The sequence below is a fragment of the Acinonyx jubatus genome, chromosome E1, assembly GCF_027475565.1.
Source record: "Acinonyx jubatus isolate Ajub_Pintada_27869175 chromosome E1, VMU_Ajub_asm_v1.0, whole genome shotgun sequence".
Taxonomy (NCBI): Eukaryota; Metazoa; Chordata; class Mammalia; order Carnivora; family Felidae; genus Acinonyx; species Acinonyx jubatus.
Window position 1 is genome coordinate 12,343,017 of NC_069397.1, and position 13,571 is coordinate 12,356,587.

General features: G+C 55.1%; 1 protein-coding gene across 1 annotated transcript in view; it reads left to right on the top strand.

The window, feature by feature from the left end:
- MAP2K3 (mitogen-activated protein kinase kinase 3) overlaps nt 1-12,599 on the top strand; it is a 29,460-nt gene extending 16,861 nt beyond the window's left edge. Inside the window, exons 5-12 of the mRNA XM_027047252.2 lie at nt 160-279; nt 1,609-1,725; nt 2,985-3,036; nt 4,723-4,850; nt 5,316-5,393; nt 9,578-9,717; nt 10,887-10,932; nt 11,562-12,599. Of these exons, the coding sequence (XP_026903053.1) occupies nt 160-279; nt 1,609-1,725; nt 2,985-3,036; nt 4,723-4,850; nt 5,316-5,393; nt 9,578-9,717; nt 10,887-10,932; nt 11,562-11,645 (765 nt within the window). The 3' untranslated portion in view covers nt 11,646-12,599. The remainder of the gene's footprint in view (nt 1-159; nt 280-1,608; nt 1,726-2,984; nt 3,037-4,722; nt 4,851-5,315; nt 5,394-9,577; nt 9,718-10,886; nt 10,933-11,561) is intronic.
- The last annotated feature ends 972 nt before the right edge of the window (nt 12,600-13,571 follow it).

Here is a 13,571-nt window from a genome sequence, read left to right on the forward strand (position 1 = left end):
CGGTCAGGGAGGGGACACTTGGGAGGCTTCCTGGCGGAGGCATGGGGGGCTGAGCCTTGAAGGGGAGGCTGAGGGCACCCCTTGAAGCTCCTTGAAGGGTTGGTGGTGTGGTCGCCCTCTGACGTGTGGCGCCTGAACCGTAACCCTCTCTTCCTGCAGCGGATCCGGGCCACTGTGAACTCACAGGAGCAGAAGCGTCTGCTCATGGACTTGGACATCAACATGCGCACAGTCGACTGCTTCTACACTGTCACCTTCTATGGGGCCCTCTTCAGAGAGGTGCGGCCCTGGTGGGAGGGTGGGAGGTGGGTGCCAGGGTACGCTGCCCCACCCCCACCTCTCTTCTGCACACCTGCCCCATTCCGTCTAGCCTGCGGTCCGCTGTTGCTCATGCTGGGCCCCCAGCAGACACTTGCTGAGCGCCCCTGTGTGCCAGGTGCCAGGCACAAGAGTGAGATGGTACATGCTGGGTCTTGAGAACTCAGGCCCAGAGGCCAAACTGCCTGGCTCCCCTGCTTCCTGCCTCAGTTTCCTTGCCTGTGAAATGAGGCCAGTAATTGTGTCCACCTCGAAAGGTTGCATGGGTTTGAAGTGATGTGGCCCAGGGCCTGGCACTTACTCTGCCTGTGTGCTTCACCGGCCTCCAGGCTGGCAGGGCGGGGCTCCAGGTAGGGGCGGTCATGGAGGTATGCGAGGGTCCGACTCTTAGTCTGTGGGAAGGTCTGCATGTGGGATGAGAGAGGGGTCAGGGTGATGCCATGGTGGAAGGATGGTCTCCCGCGGGATGCTCCCTGACCGTCTACTGGGTTCCCAGTTTTCCTGGGTGCGGTGGACCCATTTGTGAGTCAGCCCCTCATTATCCACCTGTCTGATTGGCTCAGCACCTGCTGAGTGCCAGGTGCAGGCTGGTCATCCCCTTGCTGCTGGGGGGAAGGACACACACTTGGGCCTCACTGCACGTTGGGTCAGAGTTGGCAGGGAGGCACGGGGTCCTGTGGGTACCCCAAGGAGATGCCATACCTAGTCTTCCCAGAAGGCTGTCCTGAAAGATAGGTGGGCGTTTGTGGGGCAACAGGGCGTGGGGGAGGCAGGGCTTTGCAGGAGAAGAAGGGAACCGTCCATCAAGGCCAGAGCTGGGGTGACCTATGCGTGTTGGGGGCCGCAGTGGCTGAGGTCAGGAGGGGTCTGCAGCGCAGGGTCATGGAGCTGAGCTGCAGCCAGATCCTGAGAGCCCTTGTCGGGAGGAGCATAATTAGGTGTGTGTTTCAGTCACTTCTTTCTAGAAAACTGCCATGGAATTAGGGATCAGATCGGGGAGACCAGAGGCAAAAGAGGTGGGCAAGGCTGGTGGGTATACTACCTACCTAGTAGTGTGGACAAGCATGGAAGGTGGAGAAGCAGAAGCTGAAAGATTTTGGGGGCAGAAAGGGTGGAGCTGGGAGCTCAGTAAATCTTTGTGGGCTGAGGTGGGCGGGCAGACGTGTCTGTAGGAAGGTCTGACCGGCATGGGGGAGGCAGGCGTGTGCTGACGCTGGCACCAGGGCGGGCTGTCCAGGCCCAGGCGCAGCCTCAGGTAACCCAGGCTGACCTCCAGGTGTCCTTCCACAGGGAGATGTGTGGATCTGCATGGAGCTCATGGACACATCCCTGGACAAGTTCTACCGGAAAGTGCTCGATAAAAACATGACCATTCCAGAGGACATCCTGGGGGAAATTGCTGTGTCTGTAAGTAATTGCCTCAGGCTTGGGTGGGGCTGGGGGGGTCCCAGTTACATAGCCAGAGGCCCCAGCCCTGCCCCAGTAGGCACAGAGCTCAGCCTAATGGTGATAACTTGGGCATAGGTGGGTCCCCCGTGTGGCCCTGAACCTGGGTAACTATCCTCCAGGGACCCAGCTCTCCCGCTCTGGGTCAGAGCCTTTTTGCGAGGAGACCCCAGAGGCTGGGGCTCCCAGAGCCACACAGATTTGGAAGATCTCAGGCCTCTAGGCCTTTGTGTACAGGCCTGAGCTTTCTAGACCAATTTATTATCATTATTATTACTATTATTAACGTTTATTTACTTTTGAGAGAGAGAGAGAGACAGAGTGTGAGCAGGAGAGGGGCAGAGAGGAAGGGAGACACAGAATCTGAAGCAGGCTCCAGGCTCTGAACTATCAGCACAGAGCCTGACACAGAGCTTGAACTCATGAACCATGAGATCATGACCTGAACTGAAGTCGGATGCCTAACCAGCTGAGCCACCCAGATTCCCCAAGACCATTTTTAAAGAAAGAACTTAGTACTTGCAACTTCCTCATGCCAAAAGATGCCCTGAGACAGCTCATAGAGGTACAAGCTAAGTTGGGGGGAAGGTTAGCATTCAGAATGTTCACCTTTTGAGGTTGAACATTTCTAAAGGAGGGTAGCAACCCTGGGTTTGAGCATCCTGGCAGCCAGAGGGAAAAAGGGTGCTTCTCGATCTTGACTACATCTAGGAACATTAAAACCTACCCATGCCAGGGTAGTGAGTCAGAATCTTTGGGGTAATTGTCCAGGCTTCCCCTGTGTCTCCCTGAGGGGAATGGCTTAAGCATATAGCCCACTGGCTCTCATGAAGGAGAGGGGCCAGGGATGCTGCAGAAGGGCTAGGTTTTACCCCATAGCCTGGTAGGAGGTGTTGACAGCCTCTTGGAGGGGTCACAGGTCTGGGACTCTGAGGGTCTTGGGTACATCATTTCCCTGGTAAAGGCTTGGTTGGGCCTGAGACCTTGGCCCTCTAGGGTTGGTGGGAGAAAAGTAGGAGGCTGGGTGTGCCTGCACCAAGAAGGCCATGACAGCGGGGTGAATGGGGGGATGGGAGCAAGAGCCTGGGGTAGCGAGGGGCTGGGCCATGTGTATGGGAGAGGGAGACAGGTGGACGAGGGTAGGGGTCTTCCTGGTCTGTCATTGTCGATGCCACCGGAAGTAACACAGTCTGTCTTTCCTCCTCCTGCGCCGATGCCAGATCGTCCGGGCACTGGAGCATCTGCACAGCAAGCTGTCCGTGATCCACAGAGGTCAGTGCCTGCCACTCACCATCCGGGAGGGGCCTGCAGGCTACTCATACACGGTCCCGCCCAGTCCTGCAAGGAGGGTGGACCTTCCCCTTTTCCAAGATGAGCCACCTTCTCAGGTGATAGGTGGTCATGTGCCCATTGGGGTCAGGAGCTGAGCCTGCTTCCCAGTCCAGGCCACTGTCAACCTCTCCAAACCATTTTCCTTGGGTTCCGCGCCCCCCCCCCCCCCCCCCAGCCCCACGCCCCCACATGCTTCCCTTAGGTTTGCTGGTGCTCGGAGCAAAAACTGGACATTCGTCCTGGGAATGCTGCTGAATTTGCTTCGACGTATCATTTATATATCGTGAAATGCTCAGATCTGTAGTTACCATTCAATGAGTCTGTTCAGAGTTTACATCCACATGAAACCCTGGCCCTTTTGAGGATGCAGGATGTTTCCACCCTCTGCCGCACCCCCAGAAACTTCTCTGTGCCTTTCTTGGTCAGCCCCCGCCCCTACATACCCCCTGCACCTCTCATCTGATTTTTCCTACAGTAAGTTGGTTTTACGTGTCCTTGAACTTCATGTGAATGGATTCACATGGCCTCTCTCCGCCCTTTTTCACTCGGCCTAATGTTTCTGAGGTTCACCGGGGCTGTGTGTGTCGGCAGTTCTTTCCTTTTCGTTCTGAGTAGTTCACTATCCCAGACGTACTGTTTTTTGTTTGTTTTTAATTTTTTTTTCAACGTTTATTTATTTTTGGGACAGAGAGAGACAGAGCATGAACGGGGGAGGGGCAGAGAGAGAGGGAGACACAGAATCGGAAACAGGCTCCAGGCTCTGAGCCATCAGCCCAGAGCCTGACGCGGGGCTCGAACTCCCGGACCGCGAGATCGTGACCTGGCTGAAGTCGGACGCTTAACCGACGGCGCCACCCAGGCGCCCCCAGACGTACTGTTTTTTACAAAGTTAAATTAGACCAGGCCTGCTTTGACCACTCAGTCGCCATCCCGGCTCCGGCCCCAGGTCACCCCTGTGGTGGTTCAGTATGGAACCTGTGGTTCTCTTCCTATGCATTTCTATCCTGACGCACACAGGAAAGCATGCCGGTTTACATGTGTCTTGTGTGTGCTTTTGCTGGACGATTCCCTGCTGCGTGCCCCGTGGCATGCTCTGTGTGGGCCTCGAGTCATGGCGTGGGCTCCGTGTTTTCATGCGCCTCTCCTGTGTTTTTGCTGCTGCCCTGTGCTTCCTGGCCGAACCTCCCGACCTCTCAGCATAGACGCTCGGGTGATTTCTGGCTTCTGTCAGTGATGCTCCGCCCCACCAAATCCCCAGCCCGGGAGGACCCCAGAGCTAGAGGTTATACCAGGAAATAGGCCGAGTCCGGCTGTGGGGCTGCCCGGCAGGTGTGAGGTTCGCCCCCGGACCTTGTGTCCAAAGTGCTGATGGTGGACACAGAGACGAGGTCCTGGTAGAGACTCACTTCCTTCCCCACTCGTGGCCGGTGACTAGGGCACGTTCTGGCTTCGCTGCCTCCATCTTTGTGACCTTGGCCTGGAGCGGAGCCTCTCAGAGCCTTATCTCTCATCCACTCCCTGGTATCATGTGCCCCTTGGGTGACTGGGGCGTAGGAGGAGCCTGCTGGCCTCCAGCGGAGACTCACAACCCCACGTGAAGAAAAAGGTGTGTTCTGTCCCTGGCAGATGTGAAGCCGTCCAATGTCCTCATCAACAAGGAGGGTCATGTGAAGATGTGCGACTTCGGGATTAGCGGCTATTTGGTGGACTCTGTGGCCAAGACGCTGGATGCTGGCTGCAAGCCCTACATGGCTGTGAGTGGTCCCCACACCGCTCCGGGTCCCAAACCACAGCTGAGGTTCAGGAGGGACGTGCCTGGGAGCTCATCGTCGGGCCATGTCCTCTGTCCATTGGGGTGGCCAGAGCCCCTCTTTACCCCGGGTATTAGCTGTGCTCCAAAGTGCCCGTTTGGGTGATAAGTTTCATACACAGCCACATGGTGGTGGCTTGTGGTATCTTTGTGGGTGCCAAGTCTGTCCCAGTGGCCTGGGCGGGGGTAGCTGCGAGGCATGGTTTGGGCGTTCACCACAAGACCCTGGCCCTCGCTGGCCTCAGTTTTCTCACCTGCCCCATGGGGGGTGGCGAGTGGGATAGGATGAACACTGACCCCTCCGTTTGGGGTGGGAGAGGCAAGACCCAGCCGAGGGAACCTTGGGCGGCCCCTCCTCTGGCCCCTCACCAGGGTGTGTGTGTTCATGTCTCACTGGTCCCTTTTACAGCCCGAGAGAATCAACCCGGAGCTGAACCAGAAGGGCTACAACGTCAAGTCCGACGTCTGGAGTCTTGGCATCACCATGGTACTGCTCGGAACTGGGTCCAGCCCTTGCTGGTCGGGCGGGGCCAGGGTGGGGCCGGGCCCAGTCCATGAGCTTTTGGAGGGCCCATCAGATAGTTTAGGCCTGGAAAAAAGTGTTGGCTTCACAATCTGAGAAGAAAATGTACCATCAAAAGTTATGGTATGTTTAAGAGAATATCTATAGATGGCATTAGGTCCTTCCCTAGTGGGGAGGTGGGTCCTTCATGAAAGTTCTTGATGGCTTGTGATAATTTGTCCGTTAGACTTTCTCCAGAGCTCACTGTGCTTGTCGAGAAATCACAGGCAAGTCCAAATTAAGTGGGCTTCTGGTACCCAAATAATTTAAAAAGCAAAATGGCAAAAATTAAAAGAAAAAAAATTTTTTTTGTCATAGCAACAAGTTTGTTGCTTGTGAGGTCCGTGTGCATTTCCTTGAGTGTGGCAGGATGGGGCAGTGGGCTCTCAGTCCTGGGCTGTGGGGGCTTGGGTGGGGTGGGGCAGGTGCCCGGCGGAGCTGGGGTGGCTGCACGAGGTCCAAGAGGAGGGCGGGGCTCGTGTGCTGCATGCTCTTTCTAGAACTGCCCAGCCAACGCCTGCTCCTGCCGGAGTCAGGGCTTGGCTCCGGTGTAGGTCAAGGTTTATTTATATATTTCTTTAGAAAGCCCCTTCTGGTACCCATGTGGAGAATGGGCTGAAGGGACGGGAAAAAGACCAGGATGCGAGTACCCCTCCCGCCCCCCCGCAAGAATACCTGGGAAAAGGTTACTGTCATGGTGGCCCCAGTATGCACACGGGACTGACTCAGTTGGCTGAGGGGTCATCAGCCTCTATTCCGATCCCAACCATTGGGACTAATGGGTTGTGTCTGGGGTGTAGATTAGCCCTTGATGTTTGCTTGGTGTCAGCACCCTCCCTGTCCCAGCCCTTTTGGCCGCCAGCTCTTAGGGACAGGGTATAATTGGTAATCAAAAATCAAACCAGTAAAATACCTCGTGGGAAGGGGCGTGGAGAGGAGAGATTCAGGTACGAGTGGAGCAGCATTAATCTTCTGAGGAGGTGTGGGAGGAACCCACAGGGCTTTCTGGGTGAAGGCCCTGAGGTGGGGTGTGCCTAGTATCTGCCTGGGGGCCAGAATCGAGGGGAGATCAGAAAAGGGCGAGGCGGGAGTTCAGGATCACCGTAGATGTTTTGGATCTTACCGATAATGCAGCTTTATCATCCTGTTCCCCCTCCTCGCTGTGACTGGTAAGCTGTGTCTGTGTGCAATAACCAGGAAAGGTCCAAAATCAAAATCATTTGTCAGAGACACAGAATCGGGTGATGCCTTTGGTTTTGGTTGATAGTGCCAACACGATCGTTTTTTACTTAAGTGTGTTTTTTCTCGGAGCAGAGAGGAGTAGTCAGAGCCTAAAGGTGCACGCTGTGCCTGCAGATAAGAGCTTCTCACCTCCTGAGTTAAAAAAAATAAGAGCAAACTCCTGCAGGATGTACAGACTGCACAGAACTGGCTGGATGTTAGAGACCCCATTCATGACCGCTCGACATACACACACCCCTGCTCCCCCCCATCCATCCCTCCCTCTCATCCATCTGTCCATCTGTCATTACTGGGGACCCACCGCATCCCGGTGACGTTCTGGTGTCTCTGGTGGAACTTGGGCAAGTGCGTGCTTAGTGCGTACTTCAGTTAGCAAATGCTGCGTAACAAAGTGGACCTGAACCTAGTGACATAAACCAATAATAGTTTATTTTTTCTGCTGTTTCTGTATTCCGGACTGGGTTAGCCAGGCAGTTCTTCCACTACACTTGGCTCTGGCTGGGGGTCAGGGCTGGAGCGGAAGGTCCAAGAGGGCTCTGCAAACGTGGGGCCTTCACGCAGCTTCCTCCTGGCTGACTGCCCGCCAGGTTCCTCATAACGTGGTGGGGAGGGTAGTTGAAGTCTTTTGTGGTGGCTTCTGCGAGGGGAGAGCTCTTACGTGCTTGTCAGAGGACTGGCATAGTGTCTCCTCTGCCTCATTATGTTGGTCATAGTGTCACAGGCCAGCCCAGGTTCAAGGAGGAATAAACGCCAGGTCTAGATGGGGGGGCCGGCAGGTGCTCACAGGAGAAGCTGTAATAGCAGCTTAGGGAACTGGCTGCCTTGGTACAGGTTAGGTCCCCTCCCCCCATAAGTTACAAAAGTAACAGAACAACATCTAAGAATACAGAAGAAAAATAAAAGGGGGAAGAAAAATCAGTGTGACTGTTCTCAAAGACACACAGCCCCTTCTTCCTGCTGTCAGCTGCCAACGTTGTGCGTTTCCTTCTAGATGTTTTGCCTTTTTCTAAAAAACCTCTATGGTTTTTATTTCACTTTTTTCACTTAGCATCTCATCACTCGTGTTCCTCTGGGTAGTTACAAATCCCTGTAGGCATCTCTTCGAGAGACTCCACAGCCAACTGCCACCATCTACTCAGTCCCTAATGTGAGGCGTTTCACTCGTTTCTGGTTTTTTCTTTCCATTTGAAATCCCCGGCCGACCTGGGGGAGTGACCAGTGAAGCGCTGTGCGCCGGGCCTGTCACTCTGGGTGGTCTTCTCCAGTGCTCTGAGCCCACCCCGAGAGGCCCTCTGCAGGCACTTGACCACAGCCAGAACATATAGATATGGCATGATATTGGGAAGGCTCTGGGCCATAATGAGTGTTGATCAAGTGCCGATCATGTGAACACCTGAATGACGGGCACGGCCGAGACTCAGCCACCCTGCGGCAGGCCAGTCCCCGGCACTGGGTGTTTAGACTGCTTCTTAATGTTCACTATTACACATCACACCACACCGTGCATTTTTGTGCCCAGAGGCTGTTTTGTTTTGGGTTTCATACTTTGCGCTCTTTAGAAAAAATTACCGGGGAAAAGGATTACGAGGTCAAGAGTCTGGACCATTTTCTGTTTTCCTAATTATGAGCTCTAGTAGGCCACAGGGTCCTTCCCTGGAAGCCCGTAGCAGATCCTCACTTCTGCTGGTTGGAATCGGTGCACATTCTAGGAAAAAGCACCCTGAATTTGTCCCGTGAAAATACACACAGGATCGCCACCATTCCCGCTGGATTGCACACACCCTCCATCTGAGAGTTTTTATTTATGTCTTGGCTGGAAAGGGGCCTTGAGCCTAATGGGAAGGCCCTTTCTTAGCACAATAATTAGTGATCTGTTCAGGCGCCAGTTGCCAACACGAAGCATTTGTTTGAGCCGAGGTCTCTTGTGTTCATTATGGTGATTATGGCCTGTCAGTGAGCAGTCTCTGTGCTATTCCAGGCGGGGGCCTGGGCTGACCTGATTTTTTTTTTTTTTTTTTTTAATCTTGGCAGTCAAACTCGGAACCCAGAGTTTATCGTAAGATAGCTGGTCTTTTCCACAAATGACTTCCCACCAACTAGGTGCCTGGCACGGGTGCCGAGGCCAGGTGGCCTTGATGTCACCTGCAGGCAGGCCCGGGTTCAGGAGGAGGGACAAGGCCACCATGGCCATGTGTCCAGGGAGTCAGCAGGGATGGGGAGATCTTCCTGGAGGAGGAGGCATTGGAAATGGGTCCTGCAGGACACCGCTGGGTGGGGGTGGGGGAGGGAGAAGGAGGAGGGGCATCTGCAAACTTCAGTTCTCGACGGGCCTGAGGGGCTGTTGCAGAGACGAAGTAGCTGACCAAGTGTCGGCCTCACCGTCTACAGCTCTGGGGAGAGATCGGCTTCTGAGAATAATTCCATTTCCCATTTGCCTGCTCTGTCATAACCACAACTGTCCAAATAAGTGGCAGCAGATACTTAGACCTTGTGGAGACGTTAGGGAGAGGAGTGGCAGTTCTTTGCCGACGGCTGCCTTGTGGCAGGTGTCCCAGGGTCGCCGGCTGCTCTGATTTTTCCAGACTAGCTGGAAGTTGGGTTTTTACGTAAAACTTTCTGCATTTAGATTGTTTAAGAGCCCGATGACACTCAAGCCAGTTACAACCTGGGCCTAGATTTGCTTCGTGAGCTGTGGTCTCTGCCGGCTGGGTTACAGGAACCGGCTGTTGATGTCACCCCGGCTCTCACAACCCGCGTTGTGGCCCGGCTTGGGGCGCCAAGCCAAGACAGGCAGGTTTCCCCAAATGCTCTGTCTCCGGGTGCAGAGTGTGGGCGCATCTGACCCCGTGCCACTGTCCCCACCGCAGATCGAGATGGCCATTCTACGGTTTCCTTATGAATCCTGGGGGACCCCGTTCCAGCAGCTGAAACAGGTTGTGGAGGAGCCATCTCCCCAGCTCCCAGCTGACTCGTTCTCTCCCGAGTTTGTGGACTTCACCGCACAGTGGTGAGTGAGCGGCCCTGCGGTGGCTCTGGGGCCTCCCCAAGCCCCGGTCAGCACCCCTCCCTGCCCCGGCCAGATTCCCGCTCTTCCCTCGCCTGGCCCCCTTCTCCTTGAGCAGATAAACCCCCAAACAGCATAGCCTCAAAATATGCAAGGCAGAAATAGAACACGAGGAAAATCTGGCAAACTGTGGTCCTAGAGGTGGACAGACCTAGAGGGGGACAGTCCTGGAGGTGGACAGTCCCGGAGGTGGAGAGTCCTAGAGGGGGACAGTCCTAGAGATGGACAGACCAGGTAGACCGAAAAAGCAAACAAAAAACAGATGGAGGATTTGAACAGCGTTAACAGAGTTGCTTTTATTGCTGTTGAGAACTTTGTACCAAATTAAAGAATGCCCGTGTAAGCTTCGTGTAAAAAAATATATATCGTGTTAGAGATTACAAAGGAAATGGGGAGAAGGGAAAAGGCAGAGTCATATAGGTCATGTTCTTTGCCTGTAGTTAAATCAAACAAAAAGTGCGTAACTGAAGAGGAAAAAGATACGTGGAAATTCAAAGTAAATTCTTGTGACCAACTCTTGGGGTTTGAAGGAGGTTTGAAAAATAGAAATACAAAGTATTCAGAAGTGAAAGAACATATCAACATATCTATGTGTCGTGGGCAAAGAGCAACTCAGAGGAAAATTTGTATTCTTTATTTCTTTTATTAGAAAATAAGAAAGACCAAAAACAAATGAGCCCCACAAACAGAGTGCCTGGTCACCTTGATCCCTTACACTGAGGCCTCCCCTCTCCCAAGGCCCGTGATAAGGAATTTCCCTTCTGAGTCAGGATACTGAGGACACGATTGTTAACTATCGCATCTCAATGTCATTTGGTATTGGGGTCATTGAGAACTCCCTAGACGTCTCTAGAGACAAAAAAACGAATACCCCAAGAGGCAAGGGAAGTTCGTCCAAGTCTCTGTAGTTTGTACCCACATATCCCACTCCATCCTCAGGACCCCCCCTTCCCCCCCCCCCCCCCCGCCCCCGAATAGCCGCCCCCTCCTTGCCGTTGCCCCAGGAGCACGTGTGTTCTAAGTGCCCGGTTAGGGGTGAGCCCGCCCTGGCTCGGCCGGCCTAGAGACCTCCTTTATGCCGGCCTGGCTCAGCCTGCCCTGTTCTCTCCTAGCCTGAGGAAGAGCCCCGCGGAGCGCATGAGCTACCTGGAGCTGATGGTAAGTGCGGGGCACGGGCAGTGGATTGGCGGGGCTCTGGGGAGGGGGCTGCCTCCCTGTGCACAGAGATGGGCAGCGCCTTCGGCCCGCCTCTGTCTTGATTCCTTCAGGTGTGCAGCCGTTGGCTCGGATGTACCCTGGCGCCCTCCCCCACCTCCACACCAGGCCCCGTGGAGGGGCACACGGCCACGCTCTGACACACAGGGCGGAGGGGCGGGGCGTGGTGCACGGTGGCGGGAGGCGAGCCATTTTATCCCCAGGCATCAGGGAAGGCTTCACAGAGGAGGTGATATGTGAACTGGGTTTGGAAGGGTGAATGAGGATTTATTTGCTGCTGGAGAGGGCGTTCCGCTTGGCTGGAGGCCTGGCGTGTGTGGGGAAAAGGGAGTGTGGTGTGGCCAGGGGATGGCTGCAGGAGGGCCAAGGAGGAAGCCGTCAACCTGTCTCTAGAAGGAGGGCTCCCTGAAGATGGAGGTCCTAGAAGGATGAGTAGGAGTTGGCCAGGCAGGAGAGAGGTGTCCTGGGCAGGAGGAGCACCCAGGGGTTGGGGCCGGTTTGGGGAGGTAGGGGCGTCTCCACCTCGCCTCCTCACCCTTACCCGAGGTGACTGCCCTCTCTTGTCCCACCAGGAGCACCCTTTCTTCACCTTGCACAAAACCAAGAAGACGGACATTGCTGCCTTTGTGAAGGAGATCCTGGGGGAGGACTCGTAGGGGGTGGGGCCGTGGACTCCGCTCTGGCCCTCCAGCGCCCCACAGCCCTCCCTGCCAGGGCAGTGCTTGCCCACACCCATAAGCTACTGCCAGCCCGGCCTTGGGTGTTTGGGGAAGAATCAAGGGGGCTGCTCGTGCCTGGCTTGGCAACAGGCCATTGGTCCCAAGTGCCAAAGAACCAGACCGCCAGAGCCCCCAGCCAGGCCCGCGTGGGCCCCACCAGTGCCTCTGCCCCTGCTGCTCCAAGGACCCCAAGTCTCCAGCCCCCGAGATCCTGGACTTGGAGGGGCCTGGATGGCCTCCACCGGACCCCGCTGCCCCTCGCAGAGAAGGCAGCCAGTGCCTGTGTTCAGGAAGCTGCCTTGGCCCAAGCCCTGGATGCCACCCAAGTTGTATATTTTTTTATCTCTTGACCGAATGGACTTTGCACACTTTGGCCTAGGGTGGCCACACCTCTGTCCTGGCATCAGTGTGGGGGACACGATCGGGGGATGAGCCATGTGAATCCGCCAGAGCCCCCACGAGTGCGAGGACAGAGCCGCCCGAGCCTTCACCCCAGCACTGGCAAATAGGGCCTCTAAGGGCACTCGGGCTCAACCTAGCCCTGCCCACTGCCTCGGGAGTGGGGGGGGTTGTTTCACTTTTTTGTTTTAATTTATCCTCTTGATTTTTTTTTTTTTTCTCTTGCTTTGTGGGTTTGCCTGGTTTCTCTTGCATGGTTTGGAGCCGATCACGTTTCTCTCACCCCCTAGGGACCAGCAGGTGGAGAACCCCTGCCTCTGCTCAGGCTGGGGTCTAGGGGGACGGGCCCAAGGTCTCTGCTCAGACAGGTGCTAGGGGAGCTGTCTAGCTCACTCTCCTTGGGGACCGGCTCAACAGGGGCTGTGGATTTGCTTTTGGTGTTGTTTAAAAAAAAAAAAAAAAAAAGAAAAAATATATTTTTTTGAAGAAAGACTGCCCAGGGTCTTCTCCCTGATGGGTTGGGGCAGTTACCTGATTGTTGTTTTAATTTAAAAAAAAAAAAAAAAAAAAAAAAAAAAGTGGGACACAGGTTGTGTGAGACTATGTGTCATAGCGGCGAGCCCCACTCCTTGGTGAAGATCTGTGCCCACGGAAGGACCCCTTGGTCCTGGGACAGGGCCAGGGGAGTGTGATTGGGGGAGGGGGTGCCTGCTGAACTCCCCAGGGCCCTGCACTTGACAGGCCCTTCCCCATGTGAGGACACGGAAGCTCCCAGACAAGGCTCCAGGCCCTGTGCTGGATGCTGGACAGAGCAGACACAGGCCCGATCCACTGGGGTAACGGCCCGTCCCGCCGCCATTGAAGGTTGCATCAGCCTTGGCACACTCACCTCCTCGAGGGTGTTGTGTTCCTGTCGCAGGTAACATTGTTCTCCCCGGTTCACACAGGAGAAAACAGGCCCAGAAAGCTGAAGTGACTTGCTCAAAGCCACACACCTTGGGAGATGGAGGAACTGAGGCTTGGGGACAGGTATAGGCCCCCTGGAGAGGGCTCTGAGGAGAGTGGGGGGCAGCTCAAGGAAGGCCTCCTTGCCAGGGTCCAGTGGGGCTCTGTGATCCTGTGATGCTTGAGGCCTGGGCTAGGGCTGACACCCTCCCTAGCAGACAGGAATGTATTTGCTTGTATGAGAACTGTGTCTGGCTTCAGGCACAGTTAGATCCAGGAACCCGGTTAATATCCCGAGGAATTTGTGTCCAGCTTAGCTTTGTTTCCTCTGTCTCGGCTTCATGCTTCCCTCATGAGGGCAAGTCAGGACCCAGTGGCTCCCCCAGCTTAGTGAAGTTCCAGCCCCCGTCTCAGGGCTGATCTTTTAGCTAGGAAGAGGTCACATGGTCATCCTCCAACCAATCACGGGCCAGGAGGAGCAAACACACGGGAGAGTCCACCTACCTACCCATCTCTCAG